Below are 14,606 nucleotides of genomic sequence, written 5' to 3'. Positions count from 1 at the left end.
ATAAATATATTGATAAAAAATTCTACCTTGATGTTTTTAAAAAGAGTAAACATGAAATAAAAATAATTAACATAATTTGTAATTTATTTTACTTTTAAAAATATTATATAACTTTTACACAGCCTTTTGTTACTGCTAAATATTGTTGTTATTGATATTTTCGTGTCATTTAAACATACAATAAATTATAAAAAAAAAATAATAAAAAAACATTTTTTTTTTATTGAATAATATAAATATTAATAAGATTGTTGTTTAGCATTGTTAAATATATTTATAAGTTCTTTGTAATTGTTGTTTTCTGTAAAATTAAAAATATAATTAATTTTTCTAATTTTTCAGGACATCAAAGTTTTATTTTTACCTTGGATTTTTGCTATGATCACAGCGACTGCAATGGACATCGCGTATTCTGTTTATTTGTTCAGATTGGATACAGTATGTATACAATTTAAATTTAACTAACAAAAATAATTGTAGTCTATAAGATTTATCTTTTCCTTTTATTTGTTTGAATGTACTAACATAATTTTACAAATAATTCTTTAAAGAAAACTTATGCGATGGTAAGATCAAATATTTAATGAAATGTCACATTATAAACTTGATTAAACACATATATTTTACTTTCTTGGTAAATGTATGTTACGTGCACTCACATAAACAATCCATTACAAATTTAATAAATTGGTTGTATCTATTTTCCACTAAAATAACCGCACACGAAAATATATGAGATTTTGTTATACATGTAAGTAAGATTCAACATTGCACTAAGTAAAAACTAAGATAATGCTTCAAGTTTTTTTCAGAAACTGTCAAGTATTACTAAATTATATCAATCAAGTTTTTACATTTTTTAAAAAGTTTAATTTCGAACTAAAAATCTTCTGTACATAGATAAACGTGCTACTATTTATATAATTCATATATATTTATTATTATAATACTACTATTTAAAGGAGTATAGTGGTTGTATTTTAAACGTTTTTTTTTTATTCAAGTATAATAAATTTTAAAGACTAAGTAAATAACGGTGTTAATTAAGTAAAATTACAAAAAATATATAAAAACTACAAATTATACGTTTTATTCATTTTTAGTTGCGAATAAGTTATACAAAAGCGTCAATATTCTTTGGATATCTACAAATAAATGAAATTAAATTGCAATGTCCATGCTTTTTGTATGAATATTAAATTAAATATCAGTAGATTTAAACTAAAAGATACATACAAATATCTATATCTAAACATTTATGGCCATAAAAAATCATTATAGGACATCACAATTTTAACTTATTTATATATATTTTTTGTTATTTATTTGACAAAACTCAAGTTTAACATGATTTTTCAGACATGGTAATATTAGATAATTACTAAAAGGCGCTTTGAGTATGCAAAATAACAGCACATAGGTATTGTGTTCAAAAATGTATATCTGATACTTTACATCATACAATGATGTTGATCTTTTTTTGCAAAATTTAAAAAACGTCATTACCTAAAAAGTATTTCCTCTTGAGATTTTGAAGAATTCATCAGAAATATACAGAAGAATCGTGTTTAATTTAGTTAAAACAAACATTCAAAATTATATTATCAACAGCATTGTCCAATAAAACTAAGTTTAAAAATAAAATAAATCATTATGTGCCTTATTATTATTAAAGTACTGTTCTGAACAACTAATTCTATTTGTGACTTAAATTGAGAATTTATGATGAGCTTTACTGTACTTCAATCTTTATAACTATCTTTGTAACATGGATAAGTTTCTAAATGTTAGGTAATTGTTTTAGCAAAAAGATTTTTCTTAAACAACAAATTGATTTTTTAACATTTATTTAATTAGTTTATGCAGACTAATTTATAAAGGATACAGTCATTCGTGGTGAGATTAAATATGTGTTTAAACATTAAATTTTCCCAATAATATATTTATATATTGATTTAATTATTAATAGTGTTTCTAAAATTATTAAAATTAAAATACATAACTACATTCTCTTTTAACTAACAATTGGAAAATTTATACGATAATTTTGTATTAAATGTCCTTATATAAAACATCAAGTAAACATTTGTTTTTATTTTATTTTTGTTACTATTCTTATCAATAAACGGTTTAATTTTGCTTTAATTTTTTTTAAGATATCGAACAATTAAAATTGATTGCTCGATAACTAAAACGTAAATACAGTACTTGCAACTTTTGTAATTAGCAAATCACTAGGAAAAATGTTTTCCGTTACAATGAGAAAGCGATTGTTAAGAACAATGATTATTATCTATGGTACATAATTGACATTAAACTGTCTAATTAGTTTTGATTTTTTTTTTCTTTAGAGTATTATTCAAAAGCCACGATATAAAACTTTTAGGCGTTTATCTCCATGTTGCGCCTCAAATTTTTTCATTTTGGTTTTGCATGCCGATCACGTTTGAAATTACAATTCTCCTAGACATATTTGCTTTATTCAGGACTCATCTTTGTTCCCAATAACACTAATAGTGCCTTCCTTTGAGTTTCGATGCGCAGAAGATGTTGTTTTTTCAAGTCTAAAAACTTTTTTTGGAGTTATTCCTGCGCTTTTGTCATTTCATATTGAATTTCTATTGATTTATAATTGCACCACAAAGTAGTTTAAAAGTTTAGGTAGAAAAAGTTATTCCTTAGTAAAAAAAAGTTCTATACCACTTATAGTTTAAGGATTACTTTAAAAAGTCGAACTAAACCAAAATTCTTCAATATTTTTTGTATACCTATTTCTGACGTATTAATTTCATAATTATTAAATCAATAAACATGTTTAAACGCACCAGACCATGCAATTTTATTTAGTGTACATAAAATCGATATTTATTCATAAAATTCTAGCTTCTTATTTTAAGATAGAACCAATAATTTTAACTTATGCACTAACTTTGGACGTCGGTTTTAAAGTTTCTTATTTATGTGCAATATTATAGCTATTCGAAACATCTCATACAAAAAATGATTGCACTTCAAATAGTTTTTTTTATTTTATTAAAAAATTAGGTTATCTGGAAACATCACATCAATTTTTACAAAATTAAATATTTTTAACATAGAAAAACATGCTATTGTTGTAAATTATAAAGTAATGTATTTTATTCGTGCATGAAGCGCATTATGATTATGGTTATTGCATTCTGAAATAATTAGATAAAATTGATGTATAGCTAAACATTTAATAAAAAACGTACAATATTCCATTAATTTAATTAAATTTTATAATATCAAACAAATTTTACCAAATCCATAATTTTTATCAATTTATTTCTATTATTTATGTGAAAAATTTAAATCATTTAGTCATTTAATTTCTAGTATATTTTGATTTCCTTTTGCAAATAAACCAAACTAAAAGGGACTTTTATAATATATATTTTCTAATGTTTTAAATTTGCAATAATAAATTGTTAAATATCAGTAATGGTAGAGATTGAATAAATAAGTTATGGTATATTTCTATATTGTAGTCATCTTGAGGATTTTTTTTAATTAAACATAGAATAACTCGTAAAAAAGTAATTTTTGTGTTCAATCACAGTTTTGAATACTTTGCTGTATGTTTTTGTTGAATGATAACATGCGATTTATATTTTGTTATTTCGATTTGAGTTTCTAATTATAAAGGTTTGATATAAGAAGTATTTTTTAAACCTACACAAATACCTCAAATATTGGATCACTTATGGATGACATAAATTTTCATAAAAATTCATCAGCAATTTCAAAAAGTGAAAAATACATCTTGAAAATATAAAACCAAAATTTAACTGCATCAGTCGAAACAATTTTTAAATGACGTTATTAATTAAATGGTATACTTGTATATCAAAATATCGTGTTAAAAATATTACAATCTTATTATTAAATAAAATTAATCATGACAATAATAATTGTTACGTTAAAATTATTGTAAGCAAATATAAACTCAGAATTTCTTGGCAGTTCACAAAAAAAAAAAAAACCAACTTATTTTAACATGAAATTGTCATAATAAAAGGGTGACGTCATCGTTAACGGCTAACATTCAGCTATAACTAATCATAAATATTGAAATACCATTGCACGTAATTTTTTAGGACGTTTCCAGTAGTTTACTAAATAAATAAAAGTTTTCCATGTAAGTGATACAAAAAAATTAAAACAAAATATTGGCTGTCGGTTGTATAAAGACAATTGTACTAATGACTCCATTAAAATTGCACTAATTGTATAAAAACATTATTTGAAAATATATTTGATTGTACTCGTATACTAAAATTAAAATTTCTGCAGTTTAATTTTTTTGAAAATATTACTTGCCAATATTGTTTTAAATATTATACTCTATGTTAATTGTAGCCTAAACTTGTGTTTCAGTTATACAATTTTTGGTGGAATCAGGTTTTTATATAAAATTTATTAAATTTGGTTTCAAAATTAATTAAATTTTAGGACACCTCTAAATTTGTTCAAAATTACATTAATACCCTCTTATATATAACTCAATGGTAAACATATTGTGTTGCAGGTAGTGATGTGTATGAATTTAATTAGTTTCCCCGCGACATTTTGTTGTAACTCCAATAAAACATTACAGCCGAGACCTTGAAGCAAAAAAAATAGTATTACGACTTATAAGTTTTGACGGTTTAAAGGGCCACTTTACAAAATATACATGGGAATGCCAATTAACTTTTTAATGTTAAGGGAAATTTTTAAAATAATCATACCATATACAACTTTGACGTCGTATAACCTAGTAATAGGGTAAAGTTGAACATAAATTATGAGAGTATGTACCATTTGCACACACACAGTATACATGTGATCGATCTGTAATGGTGTGTTTACCTGAAATATTGTTACTGGTTCGGTTTTTGTTCACATTTTTCTTGACCTTAATGTTGAAATGATGTTTTACAGCAATTATTTAATTTGATTAGATATTATGTCATAGTAGTTTTACAATAAAAGTTACTATGAATTCACTTATGACAGAAGATATTGATTGATGTGCAAAATTTTCCTTTCATCACCAACACACTTCTAATCAATAAACTTTAATTAATTTACTGGTAATCAGTCTGATTAAATAAACGGACATCTTTAAACTTAAGTCCTATTTGAACAACTGTAGGTTTTCATTTAAAATCATTTTTATGCATAATTTATCACAAACTTTTAGTAAATCTGTTAATGATCTAGCGTCTAACCCAACCAATCTAGCATTATTATTCATTAGTTAAACCGTTTTAAGCTTATGATCATAGACATCCATTAGATAAAGAGGATAAGAGAGAGATATAGTAATCCCTCTGTTTCTTTATTTTCTATTTTTCATTTTTGTATAACCAACGTTATTTAAAATACAGTCGATTTATATCCAGTTTGGGGTGCACACATAATGATAATTATACTTATAAAAAAAATAACGATAGTACTTACTGTGTTAATTACTCTGAATTAAATAAAATATATGTTAAAATTAAACTGCTAATATTTCAACTTCAATACTTATATATTTATATAATATTAGTGTAGTATTTAATAGTTAATACTAGAGTAATATAAAAATAGTAAAATGTTTATTTGGTAATCTTTTTAATTTGTTGATATACAGAGTGTTCAAAAATTCAGGAAACTGGTTGACAGACAATGAGAACAATAGATACCCTTTTTCTTACTTACTCAACACCCTATATTGTATATTGTAATAACAATAAATTAGTCGAATGAACTATAATTGAAGGCGATATGCTCTGAGGTCACAATGTTAATAATTTTCTTCCAGCTGAATTAATGTGTTATCGAAAGCTACCAACTCACAAAGTCTGATTATTTCACATCCAGATGATCGTAAAATGATTATGCAGACCCAACATAAGCTTTGCTGGCTTTCTTAGTCCTATAATTTACTATTGAAAAATGAATAATATCAATATAAAATGTAGAAAGGACAGTCGGTTTGTCTATCTCATCTCTATCTGCACTATCTCGAGTTCGAGACTCGGTCACGGGCGGCTCCGTTTGTTGAACGAGTCATCAGTTTAGTGACTGGTCTTGCCATCTCTCTCTCTGCCGATGGACTAACCACCAAGTCTGAGCATTTATTGACACGACTTACGTCGCAATAATGTAGTCGACACTGGGGTTTTGATGGTACAGACCCGTTAGGGGCCGTTTATTATTCATGAGCAGATTAACAGGTTATTTTCAAAAATAAGCCCAAAAGACGAACATAATTAATAAACTCCGTGTAATATTGCGGCACTTTCACTGGCGTCGGTGACGTGGTGTCCGGACGTCCAAAATTCAGCAGTGTCGATGGCGACGGTGCGGATAGATTCGTCGAGTGCGGTCGCACGACACGTCTAGTGCCGGTGGCTCCAGATCTTTGACGTTGCTTTTTGACGACGAAAAAAGAGACAACGTGTCATTTGTGGCGAGCCGTGCGACACTTACTGGACATTGTACCGCGCCATATGGCACGAGGTGTTGGTCAGTCAGACTACAAATACAAAAAACAATTGAATCGGCCATTTCAATAAAATATTATATAAGTAATCAAATTCAACATGTACAAGTCATCGAATCATTATTAATATATTTAAAGGCTAAGACTGCGCAAGTTAGTGATTTGAATAGTTTTTAAGATGACTTAATTTTGAGAAAATTTATTTTAGCTAATATTTGTATTAAGTACAAGTCTGATAAATTTCATTTTTACGTGATTATGTGTATTATCATAACATTTAAAAAATTAGTGACTTGTGTCATTGGTCGATTCAAATATGATACTGATGAAACTTACAAAAACAATTTTTTTTAGAAAACATATGAATGTTTATACAACAATGTAATAAAAAATCTTAACTTTAGTTCTAGAAAACTCTTCTATACGGTACAACTAAAACACTATAAAACTAAATAAATTTTTGTTAAAATAAAATGTTATTTGCATAGACTTTTAACAATTATAATTGAATAAATTTACTTGAATAATTCGCAAACATTATTATTAAAATAATAATGTACTCAATTAAATACGAAAAATTATCCGAATCATTTTTTATTTAGGTGATTATTTAAATAAAAAATTTTAGTCATATAACGTCCTACTCAGAAGTGGAATAAATGTAAATGAATGGGGTACTTGTAAATTGTAGTAATTCAAAATATAATTAAAATATAGAATAAATGCAAGTTCAAAAGTTTGTTATTACTGTAATGTTAAACTATAAAAATAATGGGCTTATGTGAAAGGGGTAAATATGGTAGAGCACGAGTAAATTACTACATACAATTAGTTGTTAATTATTTCTTTGGGGTCGCGGTTCGAGGGTTTAAAAATAATAAGGTATTAAAATGATACCTTATTATTGGGATTATTTGATTCGTATGTTGAATTGTAAGAATTTGATTTCATGTGTGTTAAGTAACCTCGAGTAGCATGTGCGCTAACACAGCCTTTTGTTTAGGGACTTCTTCCTTGAGTGGCGCCGGCAACAACACAGAGGCCTCGCTCGTAGGACCTTTAAAATATGTGTAGACCGCGTATTTTTACATGACAAATTAATTACTTATATTAATGACTTCAACTACTTATGACCACCTTATTATTTAAAAACGATCAATACTCTTCTAGTAATTAAGATCTATAACAGGAGTTAATCAAATTGACTTACCTTTTTGTTGTCTTTGTCTAAGCTCTTAAAATAAATTACAGTTAGGTAGAAATAATTTGAACACCGAAATAAGAATTGTAACTGTTACGAAGCATAGCACAGCTAATTGACTAGCTAACTCCACTATTATGTCTCATATTGTTCTACTCTACTCAGTAATTATTGCTCTACTGTGCTGATGCATTAAAAAAAAGTAAAGTTTTTATTTTATAAAGTTGATAGTACCCATCTCTTATTTTATAGTAATCTCGAATGCCGTACTGCGATTTTGGACTGTTTTATTGCTATAATTTTATTATTTATTATACGGTAATCATGATAACTATTACATGAAAAAAATATATATTTAAATTCAAAGCATTTTTATGATATCAGTTTGGTACATAATACAATTTTTTTGACATTATACTTTTCTTATACTTTATATCCAAACACTTTAAGAATTATTTAAAAGTAATAGGGTGGATATTAAAACAAAAATATATTTTTTTCTTAGAATGTTTAGCTGGTTTTATTTTAGATTACAAAGTTCTAATTTATATATCTAAAAAAATGCATTTCAATTACCTCGATTGTTTACATTTACCTCACATGACCCTTCATAAGTCGGTAATGCTTTTAATTGACAATTATGAATAAATAGTATAATCATAATTATATTCTTTATAGTACATATATTTATGTTCAGCTTTGTGAACTAAATTTTTTACACATTAACAATTATTTCAGGTCGAGTTCACTCCACTTACTGCAATTTTATACACGACTGACTTTTTCCTATTAACATTAAACGTAAGTATTTTTTATTGAAATGTTTATTGGCTATTGGTTACTTTTAGTTCCATTGAGTTCATTTTTCAAATGATAATAAAACTTTTTTAACGTATGACGTTATTTTTATTATTTATTTTATTTTTTATGGTTCATTTAACCTAATAAAATGAAATTGATAGAACACATTCATTTAATTAGTCATAGCTATTTTGAAAATATTATTGAAAAAATTGAAGTTCAAAATGTTTAAAAACATAAAAAACAAAGGTAAAATCGTAAATATTGTTCATGATTTTATCTTTGATTAAAATAAAAGAAACGATTTTTTTTTCGTGCTCTCTTCATATTGCATAAACTTATTTATTTTAACTCAGCTATTTGGCATCTCAGTGATGTAAATGATATACAAAAAATGTTTATGATTGCAAATCTCATTAAATTTAATTTTAATTTGATATATATTTTAGGTGTTTATGGATGGGTGAAATTTATTTTGTTTTTTTTTTTAATTCATGTAAATCTGTTTACAGATTTACAAACATTGGTCTAATTTTCTCTTTAAATTTATTGCTATTTAGTAAAATAGTATCAATAAATTTTTATATTGCGTAATTAACATTCCTAGTTCAATATTATTTTAAAATACAGCTAAAAGCATGTGAAAGTTTATAGTATAAAATGTGTATATTTTAAGTCGTTGACAGTACGAGATATAATGTTGTTATTATTAATTTTAGTTCGAGTTCAATATCAGATCGATTGAATAAACACAATTACAATCGTTGATTGCTTTTCTCCTAACAGGCATAGGGTGAAATTTCTACTTGGGGAATAACTTTTTTTTATCCTTCAAAGTTTAATATATTTGAATAATATTGATTTATGTTTCATTTTGTAATTGATTAATTTCTAATTATTTAAAATAATCTTGAAAAAATTAATTGTATTTTTACATTTTTATAACGCTCATATTTGTTTTCCTATTAAAAATAACGAAATAATTCGAAATAAGAGCATTCTTAAAAGTAAAAATTTCGTCGAAACACAAAAATCTCTATTAAAACTCACATCTTGTTTCATTAAAAAAAAAAAAACAAAACTGAAATCTAAAAGAGAATAGGAATAAAAAAATTCTGAAAAGAAAAATTGAGTGGGTAAAATCCAAAGTATTAGATAAGTAAACTAGAAACAAAGTATTTAAAGTAATATTAACACAACTACTAACATACTCTAAAATGCTTTGAATAACATAAAAAATTGATTCTATAAAACGATTTAAAATTTTCTGCTATGAAAATTCAAATGAATCATATTCACAAGAAAACACATGAAGTAATTTTTTAACTATATCGTGAAAAATACCTAACAACAGTTTACCAATACTATATGTATTCTCGGATACTCATGTTTTTTGAACCTTTGTTGACAAATTCTAATGGTCACTCAATACCATAAATTAAAATCAGAATGGCGTACAAGGATGAATATTATTAAGTCAATATACCACCTCACTAGTACCGTAGAAAAATGAACTTTTATTAAAGTATAAAAATTCGCTTATCGATTAACTAACGACCGACTGAATGTAATGCAACTAAACCAAAACTAATTATTTTATTAAGACTGCATTCATAACCAAGGCATTCGGTTATCAATAGGAGCCTACTAAATAAATTCAGTATACAATAGTATGTTATGTGAACAGGCGAACTACTACTTCAGATAATGCGAACAATAGAAACGGACCATGTGACACTACATATTTAATAGGAATCATCATAACAACAACAGATGTTATTATAGCTACAGGTTCTAGCTAAAAAGCTAATCAAAGCTTGCACTTTGGGAAAATAATTTGTACAAATTTTGAGACTTGAATATTATAATTATTCAAATATTTAAACATTATTGAATATTTTGTGAGTTAATTTTATATAAAGTAATAATGAATTTTTCGAAGAAATAACAAATTTCCTAAAAAAAATGACATTGTTCCAAAATCAATTTTAACATTAAAATAAAAACCTTAGATAACATTCACAGTAATTAGTGAATATGTATTCAATTTATTTAATTAAAGCACTAGAATTAGTTGGTTATAGCGTTTTTTTAATTTAAAAAATGGTTAAAATGTTATGATATTTATAATAATAATTACTATTAATTATTGTTTTTCATAGGTACACTCCGTTCTCTGTGTGATATCACAATTTCAAGAACTAACGGCTGGAAGGGGTACTGCAAATTTCGAACAAACCCTGAAGGTAAGTTTTCAAATACCGAGTAATGGTAATTTATTTTTGAACTACAGCAAACTAATAAAGTTTTATTTGTAACAACTAAATAAATAGAATTCCTTTGAAATTTTTGTGTTAATTTCATTGACGTGTCTTACATAAAATTTACATAAATTTCAGATATCGTCAGTGCGGTACACCTGTCAGCCGACGGCTACAAGTTGTCTTAGTTCTAAACGGCCGATTACAATGCCATCTCCAACACAAAGCCCTACAAAAACAACGGGCACGGTAATTGGTTCATCAAGTATTGGTTCACGTAGGGGATCTAAAAAACACGTACAGTTTCCTGACCTAGATGCCACTAATTTAAAATCTAGTGACTTATTGCACGCTAATTGGAAACAGGGCGTGTCAACCCCATCAGACATATCTAATACAACAGGTAACCACATGTCAACAAAATGTAACATGTGCGTATATTAATTTGGCTACAGCGAATAATCACATTTATACGTATTTTTTAAATTCCATGCTGATTCTCTAGGAATACTTTTGTTTTTTTAAGCAAAATCAAAACATTTAAATAATATAAATTCATCTAATTTTTTAATGAAAAAATATTTAATCTATTTAAATTATGTGATAATCGTTTTATTTTATTGAAAAAAATAATATTGAATATTTTAATTAAAGTAAAATTATATATTTCATTCATGAATGAAATACATTTTCATGGATTATTTACAGTTAAATTATTAATCATAACTAGTAAATTAATGGTATAAATAATTAAAATTAGTGTTTTTGAAGCTATTTAGTTAAAATATTGATAAAGTCTAAATTTATACAGGGTTTGTCAGAAATATCTTGCGGATATATAATACTTTCAATTTTTTTAGTTTGAGGATGGTAATATTTTCATATTATTTTTGTAATGTGTAATTATTCCGAAATAGGTTCAGCAAGTTGTTAACTCATTCATTTGCTTTTTTTTTTACCATGACATAGCTTACTTAACAATTATTTTGTATTGGCAGTAAAAAATTATAATAAAAATGAGGAGTCTTTCCGGGGCGTATTTAGTACTCATTTTAAAGGGGAGCAATTTAATCCTTTTTACTGTGATAAGCATTCTAGAGAAATTTTTTTGTGCTATAAAGCAAAATGATAACCAAAAAAAAAAAGTTCCCTAGTCATATTTTATGAATATCGGCTTAAAAATATCTCTTTCCTCTTCAATACGTCTCTGAATTTTTTGTAAAGAATTTTTTTTATTTTGGGTGATAATGGATTGTAAAAACGCTCCAAGTGAACGTACAGCTTTTTACTCTACCACTAAGATTAAGAAATCATTGAGGGTACTTGGAATGAAACTATAAATACATATCTACAACAAATTCATGACTTCAATGATCATGTGCCCCTATTTAATTGTCACGTAAGAATTAAAAACCTTGAAGGATACAGGGGTGTATTTTTTCTGGTTATTTAAATATTTTTAACTAAGTAATTGAGAATACAGTTTTGCAGTTATTTCAGTGCACTCTATATTTGGATTAAAATGTTATTTAAAAAAATAAATTATTAAAACTTATGAAATATCATTAATTTATTTTAGGTTTAGTTTTATACTTTTTCAGATTCATCAAATCCAGTCAATAACAACCGAACATATGATTTGAATGTAGAAGCTCTGATAATTACCCAAAACTATCCAAAACCATTTGTCACTCATTTATAATGTGTACATTTCAATACTTTTTATGAATGCGCCCTTTGTATAATATCTTAATGAGGCATAGATACATTGTTTAAACTTGTATATTGATGTACACCTAGTGATAACTTGTTTGAAAACTATTAACAAGTTTCGCTTCAGCGCGTAGGAGGTATATTATGTAAAAGTAAGACATTTATGAAATAGTTATATATTTAATTAAAAAAATATTCTTACTTTTAATAATATTTACTGTACATTTATATTTTACAAATAAATTTTGTTGTACATATTATTTTTATGACTTTTGTTTTATTATGATTAGATGTATAACCAGGATATAATTTGGGACACCCGAAATAAAGATTCTTTGTAAATTGTATTTGTGTATTACTCCATAATCTGTATTTCCCTACATTCTGTATATCCAATTTTAAGTGTTTATACTTACTGTACAATCTGTATTCTCAAACTTTAAGAGTTTGTGCTTATTTTTCATTTTTATATTGACATTTTGCGTTTTAGTCTTATATTTTGTAAATATAAAATAGCGTTATGGGGTCAAGACATACTGCGGACAAGTGTAGAATCTATCCTTGTCTCATAATTTCAGATATTATCTTGTGATATTTGATAATGATTAACATCGCCAATTATAAAACGCTTCGATACGTATTTGTTAAATTTCACAATAATTTGTATATTTGTTATTTTACAAATGCTATTATTTAAAATTTCACTCAAATATTTTTGTTAAATTATTTGATTCATTTCACGATGTGTTATGGAAATTTCTGTAATAGTTTAGCCTGTACGCTTTTGCTAAATAATTATAACACTATCCTACGGGAACATGGTATACAAGAAACCTATTTAATACTCTGATTTTCTATGAGCCTTTCACAATATAAATATGACAAAAATAAGATTATTGTTTCAAATATTATCAATTTCAATCTCATTAGAATCAGTGTAATTTTGAAAGAGTTATAGCAAAATGAAAATTAGTAACCAATATTTACAGAATTTTTGCGATTATTGGTTTTAAAGACCTATTACTTATAGAGAAAAAGACATCAGAATGTTTTCCTTGTTTTAATCATAAATTACGATTAACAATCTTCAATTAAAATAGATTTTTTATTTATCAGATGTCTCATTTTTAAAAAATCGAAAATAATAAGTTTTTTTTGTAAAAATTTCAAACAATCGTGGAACGTGCATCTAATACTCATGTTTATCAAATGTACATGTTTATTGAACTTAAACGTTCATAAAACAAAAAAATGTTGACTGTATTCCTAATAAAACAATAGAATCCGTTTTTGACGGCGAAATGGTTACAGTCGAACGTGACGGTGAAATGTGATGCGCAATAATCTTTTTTTTTTGGATCATCTGAAAGAAGTTTCACTTCAAAAATTTTAATAGAAGATTACAATACAAAAAACGGTGATTTTCTACACAAAAATTAATTTTTTATTTCACTTTAGGTGTCGTTTATGTATAGAAGATAAGTAGCTAGGAAAATTATTTTTAAACTTATAATTAGTAACAGAGACGGAGTGCCCAAATCGGTAACGCAACAGTGCTTGATGCATAGTGTGTAGGGTCGAGACTCGGTCACAGGCGGCTCAGTTTGTTGAAAGAGTCATCAGTGTAGTGATTGGAGTTGCCATCCTTCTTTCTGGCGATAGACTAACCTCCTATCCCGGAGTAAATATGATAAAGAGACTTTCTTTTAAAGGAGGTCGCAATTGTCCTCAATGGGCTGTAAAAAGCGAAACGTTTTTTAAAACGTTCCATAAGACCAATGTAAATTTTGAAATTTTTGGTTTTAAATATATATTAATATGTTAATACTATTAAAAAACGTATCAACTCTGGAAAAAGTAAGCTAGAAGATCAGGGGGAATCGAAACCAATGTCTCTCGTTACCCGAGCAGAAGTTTTATCACTGAGCGGCCAAGTAAGACCGTATCTACTTTTAAACATCTGAATGTCTTAAATAATTGATAACATCATTAATTTTTTTGAACAATAATACTTTATGTAAAATATTTTCTACAAAATAGAAAGTATATATATGCACAGAATATATTGTCAATTTTTATATTCATTAATAAATTATTTATTATTTCTTGTTTACATTTATTTTATTAAAATTAT

General features: G+C 26.0%; 1 protein-coding gene across 6 annotated transcripts in view; it reads left to right on the top strand.

Moving 5' to 3' along the window:
* The window catches only part of LOC126903673 (uncharacterized), a 54,244-nt gene extending 41,436 nt beyond the window's left edge, over positions 1-12,808 (top strand). Inside the window, exons 5-9 of one of the 6 annotated variants that reach the window (XM_050682039.1) lie at positions 343-438; positions 8,436-8,498; positions 10,661-10,744; positions 10,898-11,190; positions 12,345-12,808. In XM_050682039.1, coding sequence (XP_050537996.1) covers positions 343-438; positions 8,436-8,498; positions 10,661-10,744; positions 10,898-11,190; positions 12,345-12,402 — 594 coding nt within the window. In that variant the 3' untranslated portion in view covers positions 12,403-12,808. Of the gene's footprint in view, positions 1-342; positions 439-8,435; positions 8,499-10,660; positions 10,745-10,897; positions 11,191-12,338 lie in introns of all 6 variants that reach the window. The other 5 variants (XM_050682041.1, XM_050682042.1, XM_050682040.1 and 2 more) reach the window with 5 other exon arrangements.
* Positions 12,809-14,606: the final 1,798 nt, after the last annotated feature.

This window comes from Daktulosphaira vitifoliae, unplaced genomic scaffold, assembly GCF_025091365.1.
Source record: "Daktulosphaira vitifoliae isolate Bord-2020 unplaced genomic scaffold, ASM2509136v1 Scaffold_4, whole genome shotgun sequence".
Classification (NCBI taxonomy): domain Eukaryota; kingdom Metazoa; phylum Arthropoda; class Insecta; order Hemiptera; family Phylloxeridae; genus Daktulosphaira; species Daktulosphaira vitifoliae.
Note: the sequence above shows the minus strand (reverse complement) of the source record. Positions and strands in the feature narration are given on the sequence as shown.